The sequence below is a fragment of the Hippocampus zosterae genome, chromosome 9 (assembly GCF_025434085.1).
Source record: "Hippocampus zosterae strain Florida chromosome 9, ASM2543408v3, whole genome shotgun sequence".
Lineage (NCBI taxonomy): Eukaryota > Metazoa > Chordata > Actinopteri > Syngnathiformes > Syngnathidae > Hippocampus > Hippocampus zosterae.
The window spans coordinates 18,313,704-18,340,519 of NC_067459.1; the positions used below are offsets into that span (position 1 = coordinate 18,313,704).

At 42.3% G+C, this 26,816-nt stretch overlaps 2 protein-coding genes across 7 annotated transcripts; one reads left to right on the forward strand and one right to left on the reverse strand.

The window, feature by feature from the left end:
- The first annotated feature begins 887 nt into the window (after positions 1 to 887).
- Positions 888 to 18,242, forward strand: elmo2 (engulfment and cell motility 2). 6 transcript variants are annotated; one of them, XM_052076853.1, is made up of 23 exons: positions 888 to 1,026; positions 3,334 to 3,403; positions 3,609 to 3,699; positions 4,440 to 4,480; positions 6,164 to 6,236; positions 6,342 to 6,392; positions 8,168 to 8,337; positions 8,529 to 8,628; positions 9,018 to 9,169; positions 9,861 to 9,939; positions 10,475 to 10,510; positions 10,815 to 10,865; positions 11,436 to 11,558; positions 11,738 to 11,857; positions 11,942 to 12,046; positions 12,130 to 12,238; positions 12,335 to 12,471; positions 13,334 to 13,497; positions 13,623 to 13,735; positions 13,843 to 13,950; positions 14,447 to 14,529; positions 14,751 to 14,828; positions 15,513 to 18,242. In XM_052076853.1, the coding sequence occupies exons 3-23, from the start codon at positions 3,622 to 3,624 to the stop codon at positions 15,711 to 15,713; spliced, it is 2,172 nt and encodes a 723-aa protein (XP_051932813.1). In that variant the 5' UTR covers positions 888 to 1,026; positions 3,334 to 3,403; positions 3,609 to 3,621; the 3' UTR covers positions 15,714 to 18,242. The 6 variants fall into 6 exon arrangements, with proteins under 6 accessions (XP_051932813.1, XP_051932816.1, XP_051932817.1 ...); XM_052076856.1 differs by having other exon boundaries at positions 889 to 1,026; positions 9,018 to 9,163; XM_052076855.1 differs by lacking the exon at positions 888 to 1,026 and adding an exon at positions 1,042 to 1,173.
- A 1,282-nt stretch (positions 18,243 to 19,524) lies between these two features.
- lrrn2 (leucine rich repeat neuronal 2) lies at positions 19,525 to 26,017 on the reverse strand. The gene is made up of 2 exons (XM_052076852.1): positions 25,816 to 26,017; positions 19,525 to 22,782 (listed from the first exon to the last, which is right to left on the reverse strand). Exon 2 carries the CDS (start codon positions 22,426 to 22,428, stop codon positions 20,092 to 20,094), a length of 2,337 nt encoding a protein of 778 aa, XP_051932812.1. The 5' UTR covers positions 22,429 to 22,782; positions 25,816 to 26,017; the 3' UTR covers positions 19,525 to 20,091.
- Positions 26,018 to 26,816: the final 799 nt, after the last annotated feature.

The following is a 26,816-nucleotide window of genomic DNA, read 5'->3' on the forward strand; positions in this document are numbered from 1 at the left end:
CAAGGTACGAGGAGAGTACTGTCGTACTTTAGTGTCATCTTGTGGTATCTATAGACAATTACTGTATAAACCTTTTTTCGTTTTCGTTTATTGACACCAGATCTTTGTACCCAAAAATATTATTGTATTTGGTATTGAATTTAAAAAAAATAATAATCCAACCAAACATTAGAGCTTATACTTACGTGACAATAAATGAAAAACAATGCTTGCTAAAGACTTACAAACTAAATGTGTGTTAATCACTAACATGATTCCTTGACACTAGATGATACAAGATGACGCCGGGCAATATTTATCTTAATGTTATAATCAGTCACAAAGCGCGACCGCTGGGTGCCTTTGAAACCTTCTATCACCCGTGTCAAAGTCAATGCCCGGGGGCCAAATCTGCCCAGCCACATCACTTTATGTGGCCCACGAACGCAAATCAAGCATGTCAACTTCAATGATGCTTGCTTAGGTGTGAACCAAAATGTCAAATTGTCATCCTAATCCATAATAGCAATGTTTGAACAAGTCATTATTCTTTATTTATGATTTCAAAACTAGTTGTCCATCAATTTGTTGTTCGGTGTTTATGTAATATGTGACGACGGTTAAACACTTATATGGCTTCACAAAATTCACAGTCAGAAGGGCCCTCCAATGGAAACCGTAACTACAATGTGCCCCGCAACAAAAATTAGTTTGGCACCCTTGCTTTAAATACCCTTTTGAAACACTTGACTGATTCGAAAATGCGACAATGCAACTCAGCCATCACACTTCATAAATTAATTAATTAATTGTAATTGTTAAAGGTATTACATTACTTGATTGTGTTCTGAAATTCTCTCACACCGATAAGCTCCACAAAAGCAAGAAGACACGTTGTGTGTCTGTGCTTATTTTGGGAAAATTTGACATTTGCATAGCGTCCCGCCTACAAGGCGTTGGAGGAGTGTCTGCTCCTCTTCTAAAGTATTTCACCGGAGAGAGAGAGAGCTGGGATGCTCTCAGCATCATCGATGGCCCAGCCACGGGGTGAGTAATAACGAGCACCGACACGTACCGTCACTTCCATCATTCGTTCCATCTCGGGGCTCAAAGTGAAGCCCCGAAGCATAAACACATCTCACTGTAGAGACTGATGCATACATAGATAGTGAGACTGGTCCATGGCTGCAATGGGTGAGCAGACGGGTGCATGCTGGATGAATCACGCTGTTAGAGGAGCGACACTTCTGATTCGACTTTACGGCTTACGGACTTTGCCATTGAGAGCAACTTTAATCCGTTGCGACAAGACAAGGGACGTTTAGCTAACCTCATTTAGTCGGTGTTACTGGTTGGGGCTGAATGAATATCTCGAGGTTACATCCGGTTCAGCATCAGACAGTCAAAGCCCCGTATAATGCTTTTCCTTCCGGCGTCGTCTGGAACTGCGACTCAAACTCTGCTTCTTATAACAGTTCCATTAATTAATGTAATGCGAGCTTCTTATCTTCATATCTCACCGTCACACACACAGGCATGTCTACCGGGAGCTGGACAACAACACTGCTTACAATCGACCATCTCATCGCAGGCGCGGGCGGACACACTATTTCGTTTATGGTAAACGGGCTTGTCTTGAAAGGCTTTTTAAAAAACAATACAATATGGTAAATTTGTTGTCATTCATCTGCACTGGCGTCGTTTTAATGTAGGGGGCGCTACAGCCCACTAGCTAAGGGAAAGTTAGACACTTCCTGTCAGACTCGCCGAAATTAAAATGAAACTGCACGGTAACTATGTCGTCAGAATCTTTTGCGCAATGCTAAAAATAGCATGTGATGGTCTTGTCTCGTCTTAGAAGTTGAAGCTTTTTTTATTTTTCAACGAAGCCGCCAGGCTAGTTAGCGGTTGTTGCTAAGCTACCAGTGAACGCATGCTACTGCTGAGCTAGGCTGAGGCTGAGGCCATTGGTGCTGAGAAAATCTTGTCACTGCAGGTCCCTGCGTTGACTACCCCCTTGTGCTGCACAACAGTTGAGACAGAAAGTTTGATTTAAGATTGCACGCTTAAATCGGCACCCAAGAACCTCGATAATTGAAATTGAAAATACCCCCAAGTGTCCTGCTAGTATATTTCTGTTGTTCTATATGAAATTATGGAGATATGTATGCTTTATTAAGATTTAGAGAAAAAGTAAGGAAAATGCAGATTGCCAACAAAGTCCCCCAACAATCAAAAGCAAGATTACAAAAGCAACTGATGAGATGAGATGTCTAGCAGGTTTGCTTCTTATGCTCGTACTCCAATGTTTCCCAACCTTTATTTAGCTAAGGCACATATTTCATGGCAAAGAGTAAAAATGTAACAAGTATATGCAATTAATCCCAAATAATGTCACAAATTTTCTTATTGTAAATAATGGACTTCTTTAGTTGAACACAAAGCAATTCCGTTCTAGTGGTAGACCACTTAATTATAGATAGACGAGCAAGGATATTTTATTTGAAGTAATAAAAAAAAAATAGACACAATAATGTGTACATAAAAAACAAAGGGATCTTAATTAACTTTATGGAAATACTTTATAAATCGTAACAATATTCGTCAAATTGTTGTCCATAAACCTAGAGTTAATCCTTTGACGATTGCTTAACTCAGGTCTTGTACAACAGCAAGTTTTTTTTTTTTTTTGATGTGCGTTTTACAGGTCTGAACTTCATTTCCTATAAAATCCTCCAAATGTCATCTGCAGCCTCATCCTTCAAGTTGTAAAAGGGTTGTAAAAGCTGCATTGGCAGAGATATACAGCGAAAGTAATTCACCTCAGTGGTAAAACAGTGATGATGCAGTATTTACCAAAATGGAATTCTTATTTCTCACTGACTGCCTACCGGTGGCTTTGTTCCAGTACTGACAAAGCCTGTTGGTGCGGCAGCATACACATACTGAGGCTTTGCTACTGGCTCATTTGAATAGAAAGCAACCATTATGAATGTTATTCATTCCACTGGTGTTGTGATGATAGTGTTGTCCGAGGTAGACGACTTTGGAGTTTATCCTATTGGATGGTATTTATTGTTTGTATACGCAGAATTGTAATGTCGTTATTCCTTGCAATATGATTATAGAACATATAAGCTTATTTTCACCCATTTGTATGCATTGATCTTTCGACATAGGCATTTTCAAAAGCAAGCCATGTTGATCATTTTGGGTCCGATTTTATAGAGTGGTGCAAATATGTGTGGGTTGGATTCTCTAATCTCAATAAAACAAGACAAATTGTACCTCCAGCTGTGTGTTTGTCATAGGGGATTTAAATGAGCTAACATTTGTTTTGTGTCGTGTTCACAGGGGAACTTAGACTGCGGTTCCTAGAGCAGTGGTGCGCAACAGAGTGACCCCATCCACACTTCTCCATTAGGTAATTAGTGCTTGGATTTGAATAACAAAAACATAAATTCTTGTGTCAATTGGAGGAGCTTTCACTGTATTTGCTTGTCTCATTCGGTATCAATACAAACAGCATTTGTTTGACCCCGTTGTGGTGGGAGGGCAAATCACTTCAGACAGCCACTTTAAATCTTCATGTAAATAATATGTGTGCAACCTTTATCTGCACGTGACAGCTAAAAGGCAGCCATGCCCCCACCTGCTGACATCGTGAAGGTCGCCATCGAATGGCCGGGTGCAAACGCTCAGCTTATTGAGATGGACCAGGTATGTGCTTCCCCAAAGATTACGAATATCTTTATTTTAGCTATTCTACAAATGCATCCACTCACTGCAAGATCAGATTTTTTTCTCTACTTTTATTTCTGTTCGTATTATATCTAACCACGGTTTTACGTATATTTATATTGTAGGTTTTATATATGGCTGGTCTAACGGTATGGTTAAATGCTGACCCAGTATTTTCTTCCTTTAACAATCAATCACCAGATTTCACTGCTTATAATATTGCAGAAATGAAATAAACAACTTGATGGAGATTTGTGCTGTCGTTTGTCTGTAAATATTTTAAGTATTTCGAGTGGTGTAACACAGCCTTGTGATTCAGAGCCCTTGACACCCTTAAATTGCATCCATTTCTAAAGCATTTATTATCAATAAACTGTCAGAATTGCAATGCAACACAGTACTGTTACCTAAATGTGATCCTATGTCGCCAAAAATAAAAAAATAGTTTCCTTCTGTGTGCAAGAGGTGGCTCCTATGATTTACGATTGCAATGTCCTGCGTACTGCCACCAGAATGACTTTCGTATGTTGAACCAGAAGTTCAATGGGTTCCACGCAAAGCATGATGTTAGCATTTGCTTTGAAAAAAAAAGTGTTTTAGTGGTATCTCCTGTGCTGCTTAGCCAGAATCAAATTTCCACCTTGTAGAAAATGAAAAATTCTTCTCTCTAAGCTCTGACTACATTTGTGGGTTTATACTTTCTGCCTTTTCTGTTGTAGAAAAGACCTTTGACCTCAATCATCCGTGAAGTCTGTGACGGGTAAGCATCTTATCTATTTTGGTATTCCGGTCACTGTTTTTAGGTTTTAGCGAAGGGATTCGTGTTGAAGTCACTGTTTGCTTACAGTCTGTTATAAAAAAAGAAATCCATAGTTACTTTGTGAATCATACACACATGGCAATGGAGACATGCAAGAGGTGTGAGGCATGAGAGTGTGCAATTTGATTTATTGCTAGTGCTTGGCGGAGGTTTGAACTCTATTGAGTGTCTTTCTGTTTTTGTTTTTGTTTTGTTCTGTTTGTTGTTTGTTTTTGAAGAATGCATGAAAAAAATACATTCAGCGTTTTTATTTCGTCTCAAGGATGTTTTATGCAAAATAATGCAGTGATAGAATTAAACGACGTTGTCGTGGCATATTTGGTTGACTTCTGCGCAGGCCGCGGGGGTTTAATTCCCATTGAGTGATGGTGGGAATGTTCAGTGAAGTGTGAATTGTCTGTCTATACATGGCGGCCAATCCAGGGTATAGTTTGCTTGACGTCAACTGGGATTAGTGCGCCTCGCAACCTTGAACACAATAAGCGAACTAAAAAAAGTGGATACATTATAATGGTGAAATCAATTAGCATACTGTATGTTATTATCCATAATCCCAAATGTATGCATGCATCCTTTTCGTCCCCTCAAGTGTAATTGCATTTAGGTCATCTCTGATTTTATATTTGAAGACTCTTTCCTCTCTCCAAATGAATGCATAACGCCAGTAGATAGGAGGTTTTTTTTCTTCCGTTGCAAAGCTTTCAAAAGGTGGATACAGCGTTAACATGTACACGTTGACCTGCTTCTGTATTCAACAAATGCACTCGTTCATAAAACAATTGGTGATGCTTTTTCCTCCCCTTAAGTAGACTTCAACCATGGGTTGTTGACTATAAAGACCACGCTGAGGATTATGATGCAAGAAGAGAGCAATGAGAGGGCTCACAAACTCCACCGGCATCAGCTCAAACTTAACAAATGCATTCTTGAGCTTCTTATGAGGATTTCTGACTATTTGCCATTGTCGCTCCTTTTCAGCCTTACACACTGCCGCGTTTTCACAACTCTGGCCAATAAAAATCCTCAGCTGCAAATACCCACACAAAATTTTTCCGTCATCGTCTCATGAGTTTCCCCACAGCGACTTATTGCAGCCTTTCGTAAATGTTCACCTCCCATTATGGCGATCGTTTATTTGGTGTCTAAGGCAGTGTTTTTCAAACATTTTGGAGCCAAAACACACTTCTTTCATTGAAAAAATCTCGCGGCACACCACTAGCTGAAAATGTGAAAAAAAAAGAAGCTTATTTTAACAATTAACGTGTTGTATTGTTACTATAACCGTTTTTAACATTGAAGTACGACGTCATCACAGCTTGAATTGGAATCAAATGAGCACAAAGAAAAAGTATTTTATAATATTTCATATTTATTGTTTCACTGTGACTTGACTTGACTGTCGTCCTGCATTCATGCCGCACAAATTCGCTTGTCTCTCGTGGTGGAAACACAAGGCCATTGGTTAGCTGTTGCCGCACCCTGGCGGTATCGGAGGGTACTACACGATTACTTTCTTGGCGATCGACCGCACAGGCATACAAATTGGATATTTTACCGCGGCACACTGGCACGGGGTTTGAAAAACACTGCTCTAAGGGGTACATTCTATTTCTCAATTTTCAGATGGTCTTTATCAGGCTCCGAACAGTTTGCTCTGCGATATGCCGATGGTCCTCAGCTTTATATCACTGAACAGGTAAGCGTCAACATACCCCCCCAGCCCCTCGCCCTCTCCCGCTATTCTGTGATCATAACAGAAGCAAGCGGTGAACCTGTGCTTTTTTTTTTCTTTTTTTTTTAGAGTCGCAGTGAAATAAAGAACGGGACCATCCTTCGATTAGCCGTTTCACCCGTGAGTAACATTTTGCTATACTTTCTTTTGGTTTAGAATAAGTCAATGGTGGATTAGATGCTCTAAAACACAAGTGCAGCTTAAGCACATATGACCTCACTTTTTCCCGTGTAGACCGCTCAGTGTGTCTTGTCAAACGTGCGAGTGTGGCTCGGGGGACTAAGGTTGGCCTCTACAAGTCTGAGAGCAGTTGTTTTTCTGAGAAGCACTCACGAATTATGCGTAACCGTTTTGTTCCACTCTCAACCAGATTCTCACACCTCCGCCACAATATCGACAACAAAAGATGCACGTCGCGGCAGACAAAAACAGCGCGGTTTTTCATGTGCTCCTGTCTTTTTGTGCGTCTTTTTTGTGTGTCTTTTACTTCCACTTCCCTTCCCGTATGTACTGTATGTTCTCAATTCCTTCATTTTCTGTACGTCCTCTCCATTTCCGCATTTGTTAAGTCACAGTTCAGAAATATTCATTCGGGAATGGTGTTTGACACCATTTATGGGCACGATTAACAATCACTCAATCTCTGAAATATATACATTTTTTTCAAGATTTGAGAATTTCTCTTGGAAATGTCTGAACGCTATAAATGCTGTCTGGAGTTCTGCCATATGGTGGCTATACAGCTGTTTTCTGATCATTTACGTCCTGTTGTTTTACACTCAGTTACTTAAAGTCAGGTTTAACACCAAAAGGTTCAATGCTCTTCACCCATTTTTGAACAGGACATTGTTTAATCGTTTGGCGAATCTCTGGCACTAATTCTTAACATGGCCGTTCGAGCTCTTTTGTTTTTTTCTTTAAGTTTTGAATAATACGTGCGGAAATTTTTAGCTATGCTACTTTTAAGTATGTTGTTCACTCTAATAGTCTTTTGACTCAATGACATAAGACAAAAACTTTGTCTGATACAATCTACGCCAGGGATTTCAAACTCATGTTTTCTAATTATTTATTTATTTGTTTTTGCGGCGGGAGAATCGCTGGAAACACAAAAAGTTTGGGGACTGCATCATTTATAACAAAAACAAATGTTGTGCATTGTGATCATGTCAGTGCTATGAAATATTGAAAATATTTTCATAGCACTGAAATGAGTTGATTTTTTTTTTCATATATTTTTTGCAATTGCAATGTAATGACATGAGCACATTTCAGTCATTTCCATGAATGCAGTCGGACAGAATGCTAAATGTGTAATAATTCTTCAAATGTAACATATTATATCATGTACATAAAGCACCACCACCCATGGATTGCGCAGATGGTCTGAGTGTTATGCCTGGTCAGGGCAAATTGCCCGAAAATGTCAATTTATGAAACAGCAGTGACTCAGAGGCACACTCTTCGATTCCGGCTATGTCCAAGCCATGTGTCGTCTCCTCGGGCGAGACACTTTATCCGGCTTGTCTCCAGTGCCACTCGCACCGGTGTACGGCTCGGTCGGAATGTTTGATGGTGGTCGGAGGGGCCTCGGATGCACACTGGCAGCCACATTTCCATCAGCCTGTCCTCGGGCAGCTGTGGCTAGTTCAGTGGCACCGCAGTGTGACTGTGCGAGTGCATGAATAATGTATCCGTTTGTGAACGCTTCTAGTGATTCAGCAAAGGGGCCTTATAAATCCGATGCATCATTATTGAACACCTGAAATACCTCCAGTTATTTGCCCACATTGTTTTTATTCAGTATTGTAGTTATCGGTTGTGCATTTACTGTCAGCTCATATTTGAAGCAGTTTGGCCTTTACCCAATGATGTTTTCTTCTTGTGGCTGACAGGGCCGTGCTGCTCGTCAACTCTTGGAGCGAATCCAATCTCATGGGATTGACGCTCGCTTAGAGGCTCTAAAGGAGCTGGCCAAGCTGTCCGCAGACCCCACGTTTGCCGCGGAGTTTATCAATATGGAGGGGATTGGGACCTTGGCCCGTCTGGTCGAGAGCGGCACCCAGTGAGAAAATCCCTTTTTGTTTTTGGCTTTTTGTCATGTCAATGGAAATGTTCCAAATGATCAGGAATCCCTCCTTTGTTATCACGCAATGTTGTATGCTGGAGATAGAATGTATTTTTTTGGAAGCATTTTTATACAGGTGCAGATGAAATGAGATGAAAAATGAGATGAATGTTCTCTTCTTACTGCAGCTTTGGCGAAATGCTGGCGTTCACTCTGACTGCATTTCTGGAGTTAATGGATCACGGCATTGTATCCTGGGATCTTATCTCGCTCTCCTTCATCAAGCAGGTGCCTCACATCATCCCACACTTCACAGTTGCATATTCTCAACTTGCGGTGCCGTCGTCCTTGTTGTTTGCTCGCTTTGATTTAACTTTGACCTTCCTTACTTCCTACACAGCGGAAATGAGTGGGTGCTGTTGCCTAGCAACACCTCGGATTATCCGGAGCTCATTCAATGTGTGCGCGCGTGTGCGTGTCTATTTTCTGAAAGCTTTACTATGGCCCTGGGAGTTTCTCAAAGTAAACAAGTATAACTTTTGTTTGTCGTTTCATCGCTAATGAGGAAGTTCCCGTCCCCAGTGTCATTGCTCTAATAATGATTCACAACCAGTGTATGCTGCAGAGTTTTTATATCGCGCCCCCATCCCCCTTCGCTTCTTCTGTCTTCCCCAAAGATCGCAGGCTATGTGAACCAGCCCATGGTGGATGTGTCCATCCTGCAGCGCTCACTGGCCATCCTGGAGAGCATGGTACTCAACAGCCACAGCCTCTACCACCGGGTGGCTCAGGAGATCACCGTGGGACAGCTCATCGGGCACCTGCAAGTGTGAGCACACACACATGCACAGGGGCTTTTTGCTCTCTGATTTGGGGCCGGAGGATTGATGTTGTGTGAGCTTGGTGTGTTCTTGTGGCGCTGTTTTCAAAAAAATTGCATCAAGAATGCCTGTAAGGGAAGGCATCGGTCGTTCAGCAAGCCTGCCATGAATGTAAACTTTATCAAATGCGAAACTATCAATGCAGGGTTAAATGAAAAATATTGTGGGATTTGTGAGTGTGTTCAAGTGATTTGTGTTGTACAGTGATCCCTCGCTACTTCGCGGTTCGTTTATCGCAGGTTCAGTGCATCGCAGATTTTTTCAAACATATATAAAAAAAATTATATATATATGTATATATATATATATATAGAGAGAGAGAGAGAGATGTATTAATATATAGATTAATTAATTAATTAAAAATGTGTGTGTGTGTGTGCATATATATATGTACATATATATTTACATATACATGGAGTACTGTATATGTTGCTCTATGTGACTCGCTGTTTTGCAGCTTCTTGCAGACCTTTTTTTACCTGTTTGTTAATTGGACGCTACTTTTTTCGTTTATCGCGGGTGGTTTTGGTTCCCATTAACCGAGGATAAACGAGGGATTACTGTACACCATTTTGTGGTCAGGTAAGTGGAGCAAGATACTTCTAACAGGAATCTTTTGTTGCTTGATATCCTTTTCAGGTCAAACCAAGAGATTCAGACTTATGCCATCGCCCTCATCAATGCTCTTTTCCTCAAAGCACCCGAGGATAGACGGCAGGTCAGTTCACCGAAGTGCAAAAAAAAAAAAAATCATGTGACATCAACATAAGAGTGTGGATGATTACGATTCTCATCATGAACTTTGACTGTTCGACTTGAACTTTTTCACTCTACAGCCGCTGTGGCAAGTGGTTCCCAGAGTTACTAGCAACTCTGCATTTTTACTAGCCATAATTTTGTTGTTGAATAATGCACAAGTGCCTCATTTTGGTAAAACGGGTCAAAGATAATCCGAACAAAAGTTACACGCATGTACACAAAACACAACTTCGCATGGTGTTTGCGGAGGTAAATGTGGGCCAGTGTAGGGACGTAAGGACATCCAAACGTTGCCGCGATATAAATTTCAAAATCCAATAATTATCACCATATTGTGGGAAAGTTGGGAATATAAAAAAATAAATAAACGCACGATACGTGTTGTCCTTTGTTTCTGTGCATGCCGTGTCAGTGATGTATTTCTGTCTCTCATTGTCCATGTGTGCACTTTTTACTTTCACATCCACTTCCTCCTCCCTCCCTTGAACCTGGAGGAGGTGTACGCTAACCCGCTGGAGCAGCACCTTACCGTGAGTACACACCAGCATCTCATATCATCCTCGCCGCTCCGTGGGGCCTTCACGCCCTCCCTTTTTCTTTGTTTAAAGCTGCCGCACTCCCATGCAAATGCGGGCAGAACATCCGCTTGACTGTGCTGTGCACACATTCGTGTTGGTTCAAATTGTCATGTTGCAGTCGAAGGTGTGAAGAAGAGGCAAAACCGGTTTCGTCTCGAATAGACTTTATAATTGCTTGCTGTGGCAGTGCAGATTGAGTTTTTCCTCATTCGTTTTTTTTTCTCTTTCTTTCTGTTTGATGCCTCTTTGCTCTCAGGAAATGGCAAGCACCTTGGCCCAGAAGCACTTGCGGTCCATCATTCTTAACGTGAGTCGTCCCCACCTGCTAACACCAATAGAATGACCGACCGAGTATGTCTATTCAACTGAGAGATTGCTGATCAACGCAGTGTTCTTTAAATGATATAATCCCCGTTTTTTAAATGCCACTTGACATGACAATCCAAATATTATGCTCAACCGTATTTTAAGTGTTCCTCCAACCGAGGCGTGGACGCTCCACGCTTCAGACCAGCTGCTCAGCCAGTGGAAAGATTGACTAACGGGAAGCGTGTTGAAGCAGAACTATCAAATGTGATATGGCATGGAGTGGGAGTGTGTGTGTGCGTGTGGGGGGGGACTCTCAGCTCTCAGTATGATTCCTTTGGCACCAACTTGTGTGGAAGTGCTTCCCTGAGCTGGCTGCAAATGAGGAAGACAGTGCAGTGTTATTTCCCGGAGCAGTTACAGTATTGTGAGCTGCCCGCGACCAAATCCTCCAAGACTGCGACCCCATTATGATGCCTGTTGGACCAAAGCAGTGTCTGTGTCCTAATTTGCCTAAGTCCAAATAGCCAGTTTTGCAAATATGCATGGCGTGTTCCTTTTCTCCTTCCAGCACGTCATACGAGGAAATCGACCAATCAAAGCAGAGATGGCCCATCAGCTGTACGTACTGCAGGTGTTGACATTTAATCTTTTGGAGGAACGAATGATGACCAAGATGGATCCTAATGACCAGGTAAAAATGAAAAAGTCTGCTTTTTGTCTTTACTTGATGAAACAATTATTTTATTCAAATGTATAGTAGCTGGGATGGGGGAAAAAATGTGAATGCTCGACAAAAAGGTGACGACTGTGTATGTAACAGCTCATTGTAACGATGCGGCAAATTCATTTTTGCTGGTTTCTGTGACTCAGACCCAAAGAGATGTCATTTTCGAGCTGCGGAGGATTGCCTTTGATGGAGAAAATGACCCCACCGGCACAGAAAAAAGAAAGGCGTTGTATGCTAAGGATTATAAAATGCTAGGTTTCACAGTAAGTTGCCTGTGATCACAACAGAATAGAAATATTTACGTTGATATATTTAGTTAAAAATATATATTTCCTTTTCAAACGTAGAACCATGTGAACCCTGCTATGGATTTCACTCAGACCCCCCCTGGGATGTTAGCTTTGGACAACATGCTGTACCTGGCCAAGGTGCATCAAGACACGTACATCCGTGTAAGTTCTGTCTTGCGGCAGGACGCCGCTCCACTCAAAGGTGTGCGCAGATCACATGTAACCCGTCTTCCAAATCATGGCAGATTGTTCTCGAAAACAGTAGTCGCGAAGATAAGCACGAGTGTCCCTTCGGCCGGTGTGCCATCGACCTCACTCGGATACTCTGTGAGATACTCCAAGTTGGAGAATTACGTAAGTGCAGCAGACTGTGGTGGGAAAATGACATCATCTGGTGATTTGGGGAGGGAAATCCATGCCTGACAAATGTTGTTGTTGTTGCTTCAAAAGCTAATGAGGGCTGCAATGACTACCATCCCATGTTCTTCACTCACGACCGAGCATGGGAGGAATTCTTCTGCATCTGCATCCAGCTGCTCAATAAAACCTGGAAGGAGATGAGGGCCACCTCCGAGGACTTTAATAAAGTCAGTAAGGTCTTCACTAGCATGCGCCTAAATGTGTCCACGGACAATCTTACAGTTGGATTGTGTGCTGTATGGCTCATTTTCAAATTTTGGGCACATTTTTTGTCAATGTCTATTTTCAAGCAAATTGCACAAACGCAGCAGAAGATGTATTCATTTTAGATATCAAGTTTTAAATAGGGGTTAAATTGTTCATGGATTTCCTCTCCAAAGAATGGAATAAGAAGTAGTGATTTATGACTGTGGATTTGTTTCGCGTGACTTTAGACTTGCGCTGCGTCAGTCGACGAGGCCTTATTACGATTGTAGTTTTATCTCAAATTTGGGTCACCGTTTCAGCTACTTCGCAGGGAACTGCGGGGCTTGTGTTGTATTGCTTGTTATTTTGTTCAGTTTCCAAGCTTCACAACTGATTTTTCTCCCGAAAGCCGAGTAACTCCTATTGTGCGGAAGGTTTGTTGGTTTTTTCAGAGTGAGAGCTGCGTGAGATCACATTTCCATCGCTCAGCATGGACGTCAACAATGTGTGTGCGTGTGCATACAATTCTGTGAGAATTCCACGAGAGTAGGCGGCTGAAAAGCTTTTGCTTCAATTAATATTACACGACAGCTAAATTCTTAATGTTGCCGACTGCAGGTCAGAGCGCGTCCTCCACATCGACACCTCTTGAGTCGCTGCTGTCTGTTGTTACAAAATTAGCTCAGATCGTTTATTTTTGGGGACAGTTTGAATACAAATGAGTTGAGATGAGCAAAAGTTGTTTGCGGACAGAATTAGTTTTGAAATGAGAAGTCAAGCGCGTGGCTCACTCTTGATTAAAAAAATGCAAATTCTTCTGAGGACGAAATGCGTTCCAAGCAGGTCATGCAGGTGGTCCGAGAGCAGATCACCAGGGCCCTGGCCATGAAGCCCTCGTCCTTAGACCAACTGAAGAACAAGCTGCGAGGTCTCAGCTACTCAGAGATCCTGCGACTACGACAGTCTGAAAGAATGAGCCAGGATGACTTTCAGTCTCCGCCCATCATGTCAGTATCATGTCAAACATCTTTTTTTTTTTTTTTAGTTAGCCATGTCAATCCACACACTTCTAAAATGGTTTCCAAAACAAATCATTCTGTGTAACGTCATTTATGCCATCTGTGTGAGGCAGTGAGTTGCGAGAGAGAATCCAGCCTGAGATTCTGGAGCTCATTAAACAGCAACGACTCAATCGGCTGTGCGAGGGCAGCTGTTTCCGAAAAGTGGGAAACCGCCGAAGGCAAGGTACCACATCAATACAATCACTTGGCTTTTTTTTTTGTTTGTTTTTTACACAGTTAGTGTAGCTTCTGTTGACTCTGTTGAGCTAAGCATTTCTTCCTGTGTTACAGAGAAATTTTGGTTCTGCAGACTCTCCCTTAATCACAAAGTGCTGCACTACGGGGACTTGGATGAATCACCTCAGGGTGAAGTGCCTTTTGAGATGCTCAGCGACAAGAGTAAGAGTCTCTTTTTCTTTTTTACTGAATCTCTTCTATCAGAAGGTCCCATTACAAAATGTTCGTGAGCGATTTTATGGACGCGTCGGTTACATTCAAGTGATTGGGAGCTGATATGGGACCGAGCTGCGTTCCCAAGTACATCAGTATTAACAAAAATAGTCAACTATTTATGTTTCATTTCATTGAAATAAATTTGTATTGAGCAATCTGACAGATTTGTATGTTTAAAAGAAAGAATTCAGATTGTAAATTTTGGTTGAAGCTCAAAATGCTTGACTTTAGAGGTCGATGTTTTGAATTTAAGAACTGGTTAATTTGCAATGACTTTGAATGCAGTATACCATGTGAGCAAAACAAAATCAAATATTAAGGTGCAGCATTAAAAATGCCTCTTGATATGGACATGGACTTTGTTTGACAACTGTGGCATTCTTTATGCCACAGGACCATAATTGGAGCAGCTCGCATTGTAAAATATATGTTTTCTTTGTAGTTCCCGTCTCCGACATCAAGTCTGTGGTGACTGGGAAGGACTGCCCTCATATGAAAGAGAAAAGTGCTCTGAAACAAAACAAGGCAAGTGTTCGTCAAGTTAAATTCAGTCCCGTCTTATTATGAGATTGAAATACTTGGCCCCCAATCTGTTTGAGAATGCACCTCAAATACTCCACTCAGGTAGTGCTTTACTCGGAACAGTTTTCTACTAATACAGTATACACATTTTCAGGATTTGTTTTACCAGAGTGAGAACCCTCTGACTCAATTTACTGTGATTGTCTTCGCTGGTCTTGTCCCAGGAGGTGCTGGAGTTGGCTTTCTCTGTCCTTTATGATCCGGATGAGACGCTCAACTTTGTTGCGCCCAACAAGTATGAGGTAGGCTGACACGAGAACATCAGTGTTTTTGTACCATTGTGTTCCGTAAGGAATTAAAGGGTTAAATCAAATTTTTTTTCTCTACTCGGTGAAAAAAAAGTCTCGAAAAAACATAATAACATTATTTCTATTTCATATAATGCTTTTTGGGGAAAAAAAAGGGGAATAAATAAATAAAATAATAATAATCCTATTTCTGTCTGGTCAATGTTTGGCCCTAAGAACAATAAATAACCAAATGGGGTTACCCAGGAAATGCAGAACATTAAAACTGTAACTTGTACAATTGTATTTTATCATTCGGAATACAAAAAATGCAGTTTTAGAGATGGATCCCCCACAAACCATATAGCATAAGCATATGCTGTAGTTACAGTTATAATAACAGTTTTTCCTCTTGATTAGCAAGCTGGCGGACAGCCATATGTTCAAAAATCACCCAGCCCGATCGCCGCATCTTTCCGACCATTTTCTTTTTGGTTTTTTTTTCTAAAATGTCTCAGACAATGGAAAAGAGAACTTCTGGTGATTGCTTTGTTGCAACACTTGGTTGCGCGTCACACCCTCTTGTGACCCGTGAGTCTTGAGATCGTCTCGGGTCTCGACGTTTTTCAGTGGAGCACAATTGCATCTGGACCGTCATCCGGGGTCTGTACGTTTTTTTTTTTTTTTCCTGTGGAGCAGTATTGCATCTGGACGGACGGCCTGTGCGCGCTGCTGGGCAGAGAGATGAGCAGCGACCTGACACGCAGTGACCTCGACACACTTATCAGCATGGAGATGAAGCTCCGCCTCCTCGACCTTGAGAACATCACAATCCCGGAGGCCCCACCCCCTGTTCCGAAGGAGCCAAGCTCTTATAATTTCACTTACAACTATAGCTGAGATGTGTTGATTGTAAAGCAATTTAGCAACGGTCAAGAATGTGCATATTATCTCTTTCAACGAATCCTGCCGTGTGCGATTTCGAAAAGGCTACAGTGGAACCTCCAATGGCAATGTTCTAATTTCAAAAGTGTGTTTTTTCCAGACACAAACTGGCACTATAATAAGATTTTTATTTATCCCAGGCAATGTTTTAATTAACCTCAAAACTAACTGTAATGGAAGTCCAAATTCAAGTAAATATTGCATATTAAAACTAAAGTTATGTACAGTAAATTTGCAAATTCACCGATCCACGGATTTTATTTTGTTAAACCTCTGTTAATCAATAAGATATTTACCCTGCTCCAAATCCATAAATCCATTGACTCCCGCATACAAATTTTTTGGCACCTGCCGCAGTCGCATATTTGCAGTTTCTTTTGTTTTTTTAAATTCTGTTTTATTTTCCAATACAATTCAGTCAGCATCAATTATACTAAAATTTCCTCTGCTAATTAAAAAATAATAATAATGGTGGTACCATGTACTTTGGTCTCATCTTGTGGTGCCTTGGTGCCAAGAAACTATGTGAAAGTGTATTGAGGAGCTTCATTTAGAGAATCGTAGTGCTTTTACGACATCTTCTGTCACACTGCCGGTCGGAAGTTTAGGAACATGAGATGCGCGGACATATTTAGGTCACCAGCAATTATCGCCAGCTCATTTAATGATGGTACCCCTTTGTTTTCTGTTAGCACACCGGCCAAGAGTAGTGGCAAGGTCCCACGCGGATCGCCGTTTCCTTTCGTGATGCGAGATGTGAGTGTTGTATTTAATTAAAGAAAGGAGTGGAGCCACTTCCATTGATGGCGAATGCAGTCGGCGGTGTTCATGGCTTGCGTGCGTCTGTGAAATTGCCAATGCCGTCTCGAAACCACCTCCGCCTTGATTTCTAATGCGTGTCACACCACACATGCGGCAGTTCCAAAAATTAGAGCCCTTGTTTAATTCTTGAGTGGAAGTCTCACAAGATTTTAGTGTTCAATCTCCCAACACTAGTTTTGAATTTGAGGATCAGACCCCCCCCCCCCCCACCCCCACCCTCCTAGATAACGGAACAACTTTTGGGGCGTTCAACGATGGAAGTTTCACTGTAGCTATCTTTTCCTTTGTTGTTTACATTTTTTATTTGCAATTGTATGAATCTCATCTGAAACTAGTACGCTTTACACAGTGCGTGTGCATGTGTGTGTGTCCGAGTCTGAATTATCTCCAAACACTGGTCCGCAAAACTGAATGGCCGAACTCCCCCACACTCCCAACTGAACAATTCAAAGGCCCGTCTTGATGGTGAATCGCAGGACAGATCGAGACCAATAACCGAGACACTTTCAATTCACGTTTGATTTTGGAATGTGTGGAAGAAGCCCCACAAAAGCACGGGGGAGAACACACAAGCTCCAAACAGGAAGGCCAGAGCCAAGATTCAAATACAGAACCTCTAAACTGTGAGGAACGTGCTACCTTACCTACAATACAATAATATCTTTGTCGGACAATGTTTAGGAATACAGTATTATTATTCTATACCTTTGTTAATTCATCCATTAGCCCTCACAAGGAGGTCTGTCATGTGTTTTAAAACTGAACACAGTTTATTGTACTATGTACATATAATCAGGTTTGTTTGTTTTTTTTCATAGGTGCACACTGTACTTAAAACTAAAAATAGGATTGCAATTCTGGCAACGGTCAGAAATGCATTTGATACTTATTTTGAAAAATGCCTCTAAAAATATATATAAATTGCCAAATGTCGGATGATTGTAGACTTTTATTTGTCGTTTTGGTTAGGTGACCCAAAAAAAAGGACACTAACCACACTTTTTTTTGTCTTTGTAATTTAGTGACCGTTATGGTACAAACACTGCACTGGTTTGAAAATAGTTTGTCATCTTGTCAATGTCGAATTGAGGTCAAATCATGATCAATCGATGATGTCGTTTGTTAATGCTGAATCAAATTATATTTTTGTAAATGATTGTACACTGTGAGGAGAATGGTATTGAAATAACATAACACATTTGTGATAATGCTTTTTTTTTTTTTTCTTTTTTAAAGCAAGCAGTTTTTGTTGGTTTGAGGTCTTTACCATGCTGCATTGACCACAATGTTACAAAACATTTTGGACCATCTTTTGACTTTTTTTGGTATTTTATGTTAGTATTAGGCACTTTACCAGACAATGATGATGTCAAAGTTAACATTTTGTGCTGTATGGCTAAAGGGTATTACAAATCCCACTACTATTGATGCTGTGTGTAGTGGGGAAAAGTGTCTGTTTTAAACTATTAATGAGTGTTGTAATAGTTTCATATTTTTATGGATAAGTAAGCTGCTATCTCCGAATTCTAGTTGAATTGAACTGCAGTGACTGAAGGTCTTTTAATTAGATAGGCTAACGGTACGGTTTTGCATATGGTACTTTTCTCCACTTGCTTGTAACAGTCTTGAATAAGGTGTTGATTTACAAATACAATCTGCCCCCCCCAAAAAACAAAAAACCCTACCGGTTATATTATATGGTATACATTTGTAGTAGCTCTGTGTATATATGGTATTGTGTTGCCTTAATTGGAGAAATTGTACTGTATCATGTTGTGTGGAATAAATACAAAGTAACTGTTAACTGCTGACCTGGGTCTGTGCCTTTTATATTGATACTGATAATATTTGTGGACCAACCCAAACAACTCTCTTGTAAGCTAGCATTTGGTTTTACCTTGAAAGTAGCCTTAATAGTACCGGCACACAAAGAGCTAAAACTTTTATTATAACAATCTTCAGCCGTCTTGAATAAAGTCGGGGCTTGACGTCACACCCGGAATCGATACGTCATAAAGTACATCAACACAACTTGTCCCAAATGAATGAATGATTGTTAATATATTTTGTATTCATTTTCATGTTTTGTGCCAGTGAAGTTATAAGGAATCAAATCGAAAGTGGGAACATGTGACATGTTGCTTGAGTAATTCGTTTCACCATACAGGTATGCTCCATGTTTTAGATGCCCCCCGCCCCCCCCCAAAAAAACAGCACACACACACACAACTGGTGCTCCCATTAAAAAAATTGTGCGTCTCATTTTCATGATCTTTCCTGTATCGAAACCACGTCAGTATTGACTTAAGTTTAATCATTGCAGCACACAACCGATTTCTTTGGATTTGATTGAATCACAATAAGTAACAAGGATGTTTGAAGAAAATGTAACTTGAGTCCAGGAGTGAAAGTATAAGTTGAAAGAACTTGTAAATAACAAAGTACGGATATGTGAAAATTCCACTAAAGTACAATAGCAAAGTCTTTGTGCTACATTACAATACAAGACTAGCCATCGACTGTTAACATGTTACACAGCCAAAGTGGCTTTTGGGCATGCCCTGGAACAACCCCCCTCCCCTCCCCCAAAAATTAACATTTTGTTTGATTTATTGTATTCTTATGACATGTTCAACAGTAAAATGCATTTTCATGTTAGTACTGTATTGTATTTGGGTTTCGTTTGATTACTTTTGAGCATCTCCAAAGTGTTTGGTAAAGATTAGCTAAAGCTGTGTTAGCGAATTTCTTGTACCATTTTGTCAGCATTATGCTAACTTGGCTCATATATTTTCATACAACAACCTGCTTACATGTCGCTTTTAACTGCAGAATTTTACAGCCGGATTAATATATGCACAGACACACATACACGTGTTGGTTAATATCGCAGTTGGAGAAAACAATCTGCATGCGTAAGCAAACAAAGTGAAACAGCGACGGGTAAATCAAAAAGATTTATTGTATAATAGCTCAAAATAGAATTTCACACAATCACTTTGAGAATCATAGTATGCTGAATGAAGATATCGGATGTGAGGCGAGGAATGGCCGGATAAGAACGGTAGTCCAAGATTACCGAGCGCTAAGCATCGATCACTTTGACATACGAGAACAAAACAAGCAGTCACTTTTTCGTTTTGCATCAGTCATCGGACAGTGTTTCATCTGCTTGGTTACAGTATGGATCAGTCTATGAAACATTAAGACAGGAAATCTAACGAACACCCCGGAAACATTTGCCCCTGGACTGAATCAAGTTTTCTTTGTTTTCCAGCCCGGCAGCCGTGAGCAGTAATTTATGGTGGATTTATGCACTCACTGTGCACTGTGTGAGTACCACAGCCCGGTTTGAATCAAACGGGTTTGGCTTTCGGAATCCTTTACAATGTGTCTCAACACGCAAACCATGTCATTTAAGCAGTAGATACCTCGATAGAAAATAAATAGAAATCTTTCCTACATCGCTGTGACTTTCCATAAGGTGACATTGAGTATATTTCTGATGATCTCAGCAGTCGTGATGGAACAGAAGTTTCTCACTCCGCTTTGGCTGGTTCTTGTTGCTCCCGTGTGTGTTCTGCATAATAACCAGAGCCTTATGACTTTTGATTTCCTGAAAAAGAGCACTCGGGTGCTTTCCACTGTCCCATCCTTGGCCGGCCAGCAGCATCAGTATGAGCACAAGGATCATCAGAAGTGTCGCCGCAGTGGACGTAAGCTCCGGGCTGAGCTGCAGGCTGGCCCGAGGCTCCGCCACTTGCTTGGTTCTGAATGAGATGCACTGGGGTTTCCTGCTCGCTTTGCTCCTCTTGCTGTTATGCTTGCTACCCTCGCTGGTCCCTAAATGTAAACACACTCTGTAAAATGTTCCTGCCTGCAGGTGGGTCAGGTTGAAACTGTGCGTGCCAGCAAGAATGCGTGTGGAATACGCGGGTGCGTCTGAGCTCACGGCTTGCCAGGACAAACGGGTTGAGGGGTAATTGCGCCTATTCTGCCAAGACAATATAGCGTAGTGTTCTCCAGACTCCATCACTTTTAAACTTGTCTCCACTCTGAGCACTGAAGGGCCCTTCAGGTCAGAAGCCGTCGCCCTCCTTCTTGTCTTCTGTCTTCTTTGCACAGCCACAGCTACGCTGCGTGTATCGGCACCCAGAGTATTCTCAGCTATGCATGTGTACAAGCCGGCCTCTCTCTGGGTGACCTTTCTGATTTCCAGAGTTCCCTCAGGCAGGAGCCAGTAGCGTTTGGTGGCGAAATCACCTTGGGACCACCTGGGGGAGTCGCTGGAAGCAGTAGACTCGGCGATTCCTTCAGCGGCTGTGACGGAAGTGGCTGGTGTTCCCTCAGACGCGTTGCCCGAAGCAGGTCCAAGTTTCAACCCAGAGGGAGTTACCCAATAAAGTTGTGGCTGCGGATCTGCGAGAGCTCGACAGTGCAAAAGAAGCTTCCCTCCTTCTCTGACAGCCACGTTGGAGGGAAGTGAGGCGATGGGGATTGTTGGGAGGCAGGAGGCTGACATCTCGCTGGTGGACACGTCTCTCACCCTGCGGGCCTTCAGTTCCGGGGGTTCTGAGCACAGTGTTGCCTGGGGTTGAATGAAGCGCACCACCCGAGATGTTCGCTGCTTGTTGGCCGGTGTGTCCCGGCGAGGGTGGGAGGCATCCCGTGCGGCCCAGTGAAACAGGCAGTCACAGCGGAGTGGGTTGGAGTGCAGGCTGACCTCTTGGAGTCTGGGCAGGGAGCTCATGGTGCGATGGTGCAGAGTGCTGAGACAGTTTGAGTTGAGCATGAGACTCTCGAGCCTGCCCAGTTGCGTGAAAGCCTGCGGGTGAATGAAGGATAGTCGTGGGTTGTTGGTGATCTCCAGTTTGGTGAGCTCGGGGAGGTTCTCTAGCGCCGCTCTCTCAATGGATATCAGCTCCTCCATGTTGTTCAGGCCAAGCTCCTTTAGGTGGACCATATCTCGGACGTCTCCCGTGTTGATCACTTTGATTCGGTTCTTGTTGAGGTCCAGAAACTTCAGTCCTTTCATTCTGCGCAGAGCCCGAGAAGGAACCTTGATCAGTAGGTTATCGTAGAAGGAGAGACTCTCCAGACCCTCCAACCCATCCAGAGCATTATCGGCTAAGCCTCTCAAGCCCATGCCGCCGAGAATGAGACTGCGGAGGGATTTCAAGGCTAAGAAGCCCTGCTCAGGCAGGGTTTCGACTGGGTTTCCTCCAAGCATTAGAACTTCTAGGTTCTGCAAAGGCCCAAACCACATCGGATTGATGGTGGCGAGTCTATTGTTGTTGATGTGGAGACGCAAGAGAGAGCTCAGGCCAGTAAAGGCTCCAGGCGCAATAGAGCACAGGTTATTATGGCTGAGAAAGAGCTCCTGTAAAGCCAGCAGTGAGAAGAAGGAGTCCTCTGGCAGGTGGCTCAGATGGTTTTCCTCCAGGTGTAGGGACAGCAGAGAGGGCAGAGATAGGTTTTGCGTGATTGCCTTGACCTGGCTGAAGTGGTTCTGTGAAAGGTCAAGGTCAGTAAGGTTGGGGAGCCCGTGCAGCACGGCGGCGTCCATTTCGGACAGACCGTTTCCCTGCAGGTGCAAGGTGTGTGTGCCTAAGGGCAGGGGCCACGGGAGCCCAGTCAGCAGCAGGTCATTGCAGTCCACAGTCGGCGCCTCGTGGTAAACCGAGTCTGGTGAGAACCACGGCTTGATGTGACACACGCACCGGCCTGGGCAGGGAACGTGCCATGGCTGAGCTTGAGGCAGTGAGCCTAGCGCTCCGAGTATGCACACGCCGACACACACCGCACAGAGGAGAAACTGTGATCGGAGAAGCACCAACATTGGCCTCATAATCCTTCACGGGTCACCGGTGCAGCTTGGAGAGGAGGTTTTAAGATCTTGTTAAGAAGATGCGAGGAAGTCAACTGTAGGGGGGCGGTGTGCAGATGGCAGAAGATGTGACGGTCACTCTCACCGGGATGGAATTCTCAGGCAAACGGGAAAGGATTATCATATCGACATCTATATCTACAGTTGCCTCACACTCATCGGAAAACCGCAAAATGTGTGCGTTGCAGCAAAAGCCACCGTATGACTCTTTAGGTACAATTTTGATTGCAGTGGTAGAACATGATGGTCTTTTTCTTGTCACGCCTTCAATCTATCATCCTGGCGGCGGGCGGAGGACTCCTGGCTCATAGCTCACTGCTCAGGCATACGTACACATACAAACACACACACACACACACACACAGCAGGAGAAATAAATAGAGCGTTAGATCGGGAATGGGAAACCTGGAAATAACTGAAACTTATCGTCCCTTGAATTCACACTGTGGTCTGTTTCCAAACACACGTATGATAAAACACAAAATGACTCGCATATTCAAATAAATAAATAAATAAATTGGGCAATTTTAGTTGTCTGATATCCAAATCCCATGTATTATGGATTTGAAAGGAACAGCCTTAAAAAATTTTTGGCAATAAGGCTTCTGTGTTTGTTGATGGACTGTCGTGCTATTTTGGAAAAGTGTAATTCAGTGACGTGTAAGGGGCAGTAAAATTGTCATAAGCATGGCTATGTGTAAAAAAAATAAATAAAAATCATTGCAAGGTCTACTGTGTTGTTGCCATGGAAACAAATCTCATTTTCTTGATGTGTTTCACTGTTCCTTGTTCTCTGATTTGGTCCAATCTGTGGGCCAGTTGATAAGAACAACACCAACTGAAGTCATAGGTGAGCGATCGAACATCTTGACTGTGTCTATGAAATCTGTAATCATTTCTCCACTGTCATTCCAATTGTGAGTGCTGTGAGAGAAGCATTTGCAATCATGCTACTATGCATACAAGAAAGAAAGAAATCCTGCCCAGTACTTAAACCTGCTCTTATCGTGTATTTGCAGCCATGCCACTCGAACAAAATCTGCACTTGAGTATGAATTAGTGATGGAAATTCTGGAGAACAATACATTTTGCAAATATCATGGTGAACATCATTCAGTCATGATGTGATAATATAAAAAAACATATTACTGAGTTATCATTGTGTACACGTTTGGATATAAGGGAATGCATTGTCCATGAATTCACACTGGCATTTTTTTTTTTGCTACTGAGTTGTGTTAACCCTTTCAGGGACAGCGGTTACTACAGTGGGCAGCTTATCATGTTATCAGGTTACAAAGTCATCATTATTGGTTCATGAAAGGGTTCAAATAGGTGGACAGGAAGTGTCACTGCTGTTGCGCCGTCACCACAAATACCAACAAAATACAGTGTGTGGCTTCCTCATGGCTCGCGATGTACAGTTGTCATAACATCAGTCGTCCACTCAGTTGACACCTGAACATCTATCTGTGCGGCATGAGGATAAAGTCGCACGGTGAAAAAATAAATCAATAAATTCTGCAGCCACCTTTAAGTAGCCTTTATTCAAGTGGAACAAAGCTATTTTTTTTCCTATTTTTTTTTTTTTGCATCCATTGGTAAATCCATTTTTCATGTTTTTGTTCCCCCATTTTATCAAATGTGAAAATTTGAAACCAATGTTTGTTACCAAAATGTGATTTTTGGCATCTAATAGTCTTGAAATGTTCGAGGACCGGTGTCACGTAAGCTCGATTTCAAACCCAAACTACAATACTCCTGCCAGACTACGAAACTGTGGTTCCTGTTGGCACTCTTTTCACAAGATCACCATCTAATGAGATGAAGAATAGCAGCGACGACATTCATTGGATTATACGAGCTATGCTAAGTGAGCATTGTACGAAAGCGTGTTTGAGTCAACATCATCTCGGTGCAGGTCTTTCCTCCCGGGGTTCTTCTCAATCTTCCATCAGCCATTCACTTTCATCTCCACTCCCTCGTTTCTCTCTCCCACCCCCGCATGCAACCTGCTCAATAATGCATCCGGCATTTAATTTTGATGCCCCCTGTTTTTTGTCATTTGCTCTCAGACGTCAACAATGTCAGTTTCGGGAATGTAGAGCGCTGAGCTGAGGCATACCTAAAAAGGTTTTGTAATTCATACTGCTCGTAAGAGGCTTTTCCGAGATAGCACTCTGCTTCATTCGCGAACTTCTACTTCAGCATTCAAAACCCGGTTGGCTTTTTCTTCCATTTTTATTTCTCCGTCAAAGTTTACCATGCGACTTCACGGATTATCGCCAGCAACACCACGCACTTAACACCGCAGTCACAGTGTTACTTCTACACTCATCAGCCACAACATTAGGCACGCCTGCGCAACCGAATGAGATTCAATGCAGAACCTGGATAAAGAAAAAAAAAATCACTCATACTGTGAGGTGTTTCTAATATTTTGGTTGCCTCGCTGCATGAGGTGGTCAAAGTCAAGAAGAACGCATGCTTGCCACCCACAAGTGCAATGACAGCCATTTTCAATTCCAAATGAATACATATCTGACCAAATTGAACAACTTTGTATTTGATACAACTCTTGGGCGCAGGACATAAATGAAAGTGCAGAAAAGAGGTTTGAGCATCGAGACACAGCTGGTGTGGGGATATGTTCGTACTGCAGCTCATGCATTTTGCACGATCGCTTCTTTGCAAACAAGGATTTCTCTGTTCTTGATGCACTTGGGGCACTCGACCCTACAAGAAATCGCCGTTTAGTCGTAAAGTAAAGGAAACCTCACATCAGGAGTACCAAATCTTCCTCGATTGTACATTCTACAACGGTGTTTAACAATTGTAAAATTGTCATATAAAGCACATCCATGTCGTTCACCTGTTAGCAATTCATCGGAGCTCTGTCCTCTGATGGAAGATGAGCGCCCCGATGATTTCACTAACACGGTTCGGCTTTGATCGGAAATCTGCTTTCTCATCAGGACGTTGATAACAATAAACACGTTTAAACTGAGAGCAAACTCAAGATAGCATTTGTTCAAGCGTTTGAATGTCAAAACATTTCTATGTACTAAGAGGAAGGATTTACGTGTAGAAGTGTGGGATGCTTTGACAGAGATGGACGACCTGGATACTGATTGTACTTTCCACAAAAGAAAGAAAGAAAGAAAGAAAGAAAGAAAGAAAGAGACACATGATAATGCAGGCTGTTGCTGCAGACAGATGTCTTCACAAACTTCTCATTTCTTACCGAGCCTCGCCATTTAAAAACTCACCCACGAGCATGCATGCATGCATGAATCCACAGCTACGTGTGTACATGTCTGTGCTATCAACACATTTCTGTTTTCTTACCGGAGCTGGAAAGATCGCTACATCGCTCTGGTCAGCCTCGCTGCTCATGCTGAGGAGGTTATTTCTTGTCAGCCACACGCTATTAAGATTTTGGAAATATCACGCGTCTGTGCTGCACTGGAGCTGGATGGAGAGAACGTTGGCGAAGTCTCTCTGTCTCTGTCTCTCTCTCTCTCTCTCTCTCTCTCTCTCTCTCTCTCTCTCTCTCTCTCTCTCTCTCTCTCTCTCTCTCTCTCTCTCTCTTTCTCGCGCAGCTCTGCAGCAGAGCTTGTGTCCCTCTCTTCCTGCCTCCCCTCTTCTTCATTCCCTCCTGCGTTCTCTTTTCCTCTGTCACATGGTGGTGGAAAAATACTTGCATTGGGGTACAGGGTGTGGATGAAAAGGTTGGCTCCCAGTGTGTAATGTATGCATCTGGTTTTGTTTTTAAAAAAAGCTTATCTTATCTCTTTGTCAAACCGATTTTATAAAACGCTGTCGGCATTTACACAAAGCTGCCCTCCTTAAATTGTTTTATGAGGCCCAATAATGTGTTTAAATGTAATTGGAGCACGACTGCGATTTAGCTTTTCTTGTCAATATGGAAGACACACATTTTAAGCTCAGTATTTCAAAAGAATTTAATACAAATATCATTCTTATTGTTATTATTTTATCATTGTCAGTTCTCTGACGTTTGTGCGTGTGTGTGTGTATGTGTGTGTGTGTGTGTGTGTGTGTGTGTGTGCGTGTGTGTGTGTGTGTGTGTGTGTGTGTGTGTGTGTGTGTGTGTGTGTGTGTGTGTGTGTGTGTGTGTGTGTTTAAAATGTATAAAACGGTGATATTCACCCTGGTGGTCGAAACTAAAGGTTGCAGGTAGGACTTGGGACTAGTCTCAACTACAGCAGCAAGTGTGAATGGCTAGGACTGTATCTGTTCAAGTCTGTTTACAAACAATGAAAGACTTTATAATGCCACTTTTTTTTTCTTTTGATCTGCCTCAATAATGCAATGAATTAAAAATG

What these genes read in the sequence shown, in the direction of transcription:
- lrrn2 (XM_052076852.1), bottom strand. Translation starts at nt 22,428, where the DNA reads ATGAGGCCAATGTTGGTGCTTCTCCGATCACAGTTTCTCCTCTGTGCG.
- elmo2 (XM_052076853.1), top strand. Translation starts at nt 3,622, where the DNA reads ATGCCCCCACCTGCTGACATCGTGAAGGTCGCCATCGAATGGCCGGGT. An exon ending in TTCGATTAGCCGTTTCACCC is followed by an intron (nt 6,393 to 8,167) that starts GTGAGTAACATT and finishes TGTGGCTGACAG; the next exon opens with GGCCGTGCTGCTCGTCAACT. An exon ending in TTTCAGTCTCCGCCCATCAT is followed by an intron (nt 13,498 to 13,622) that starts GTCAGTATCATG and finishes TGTGTGAGGCAG; the next exon opens with TGAGTTGCGAGAGAGAATCC.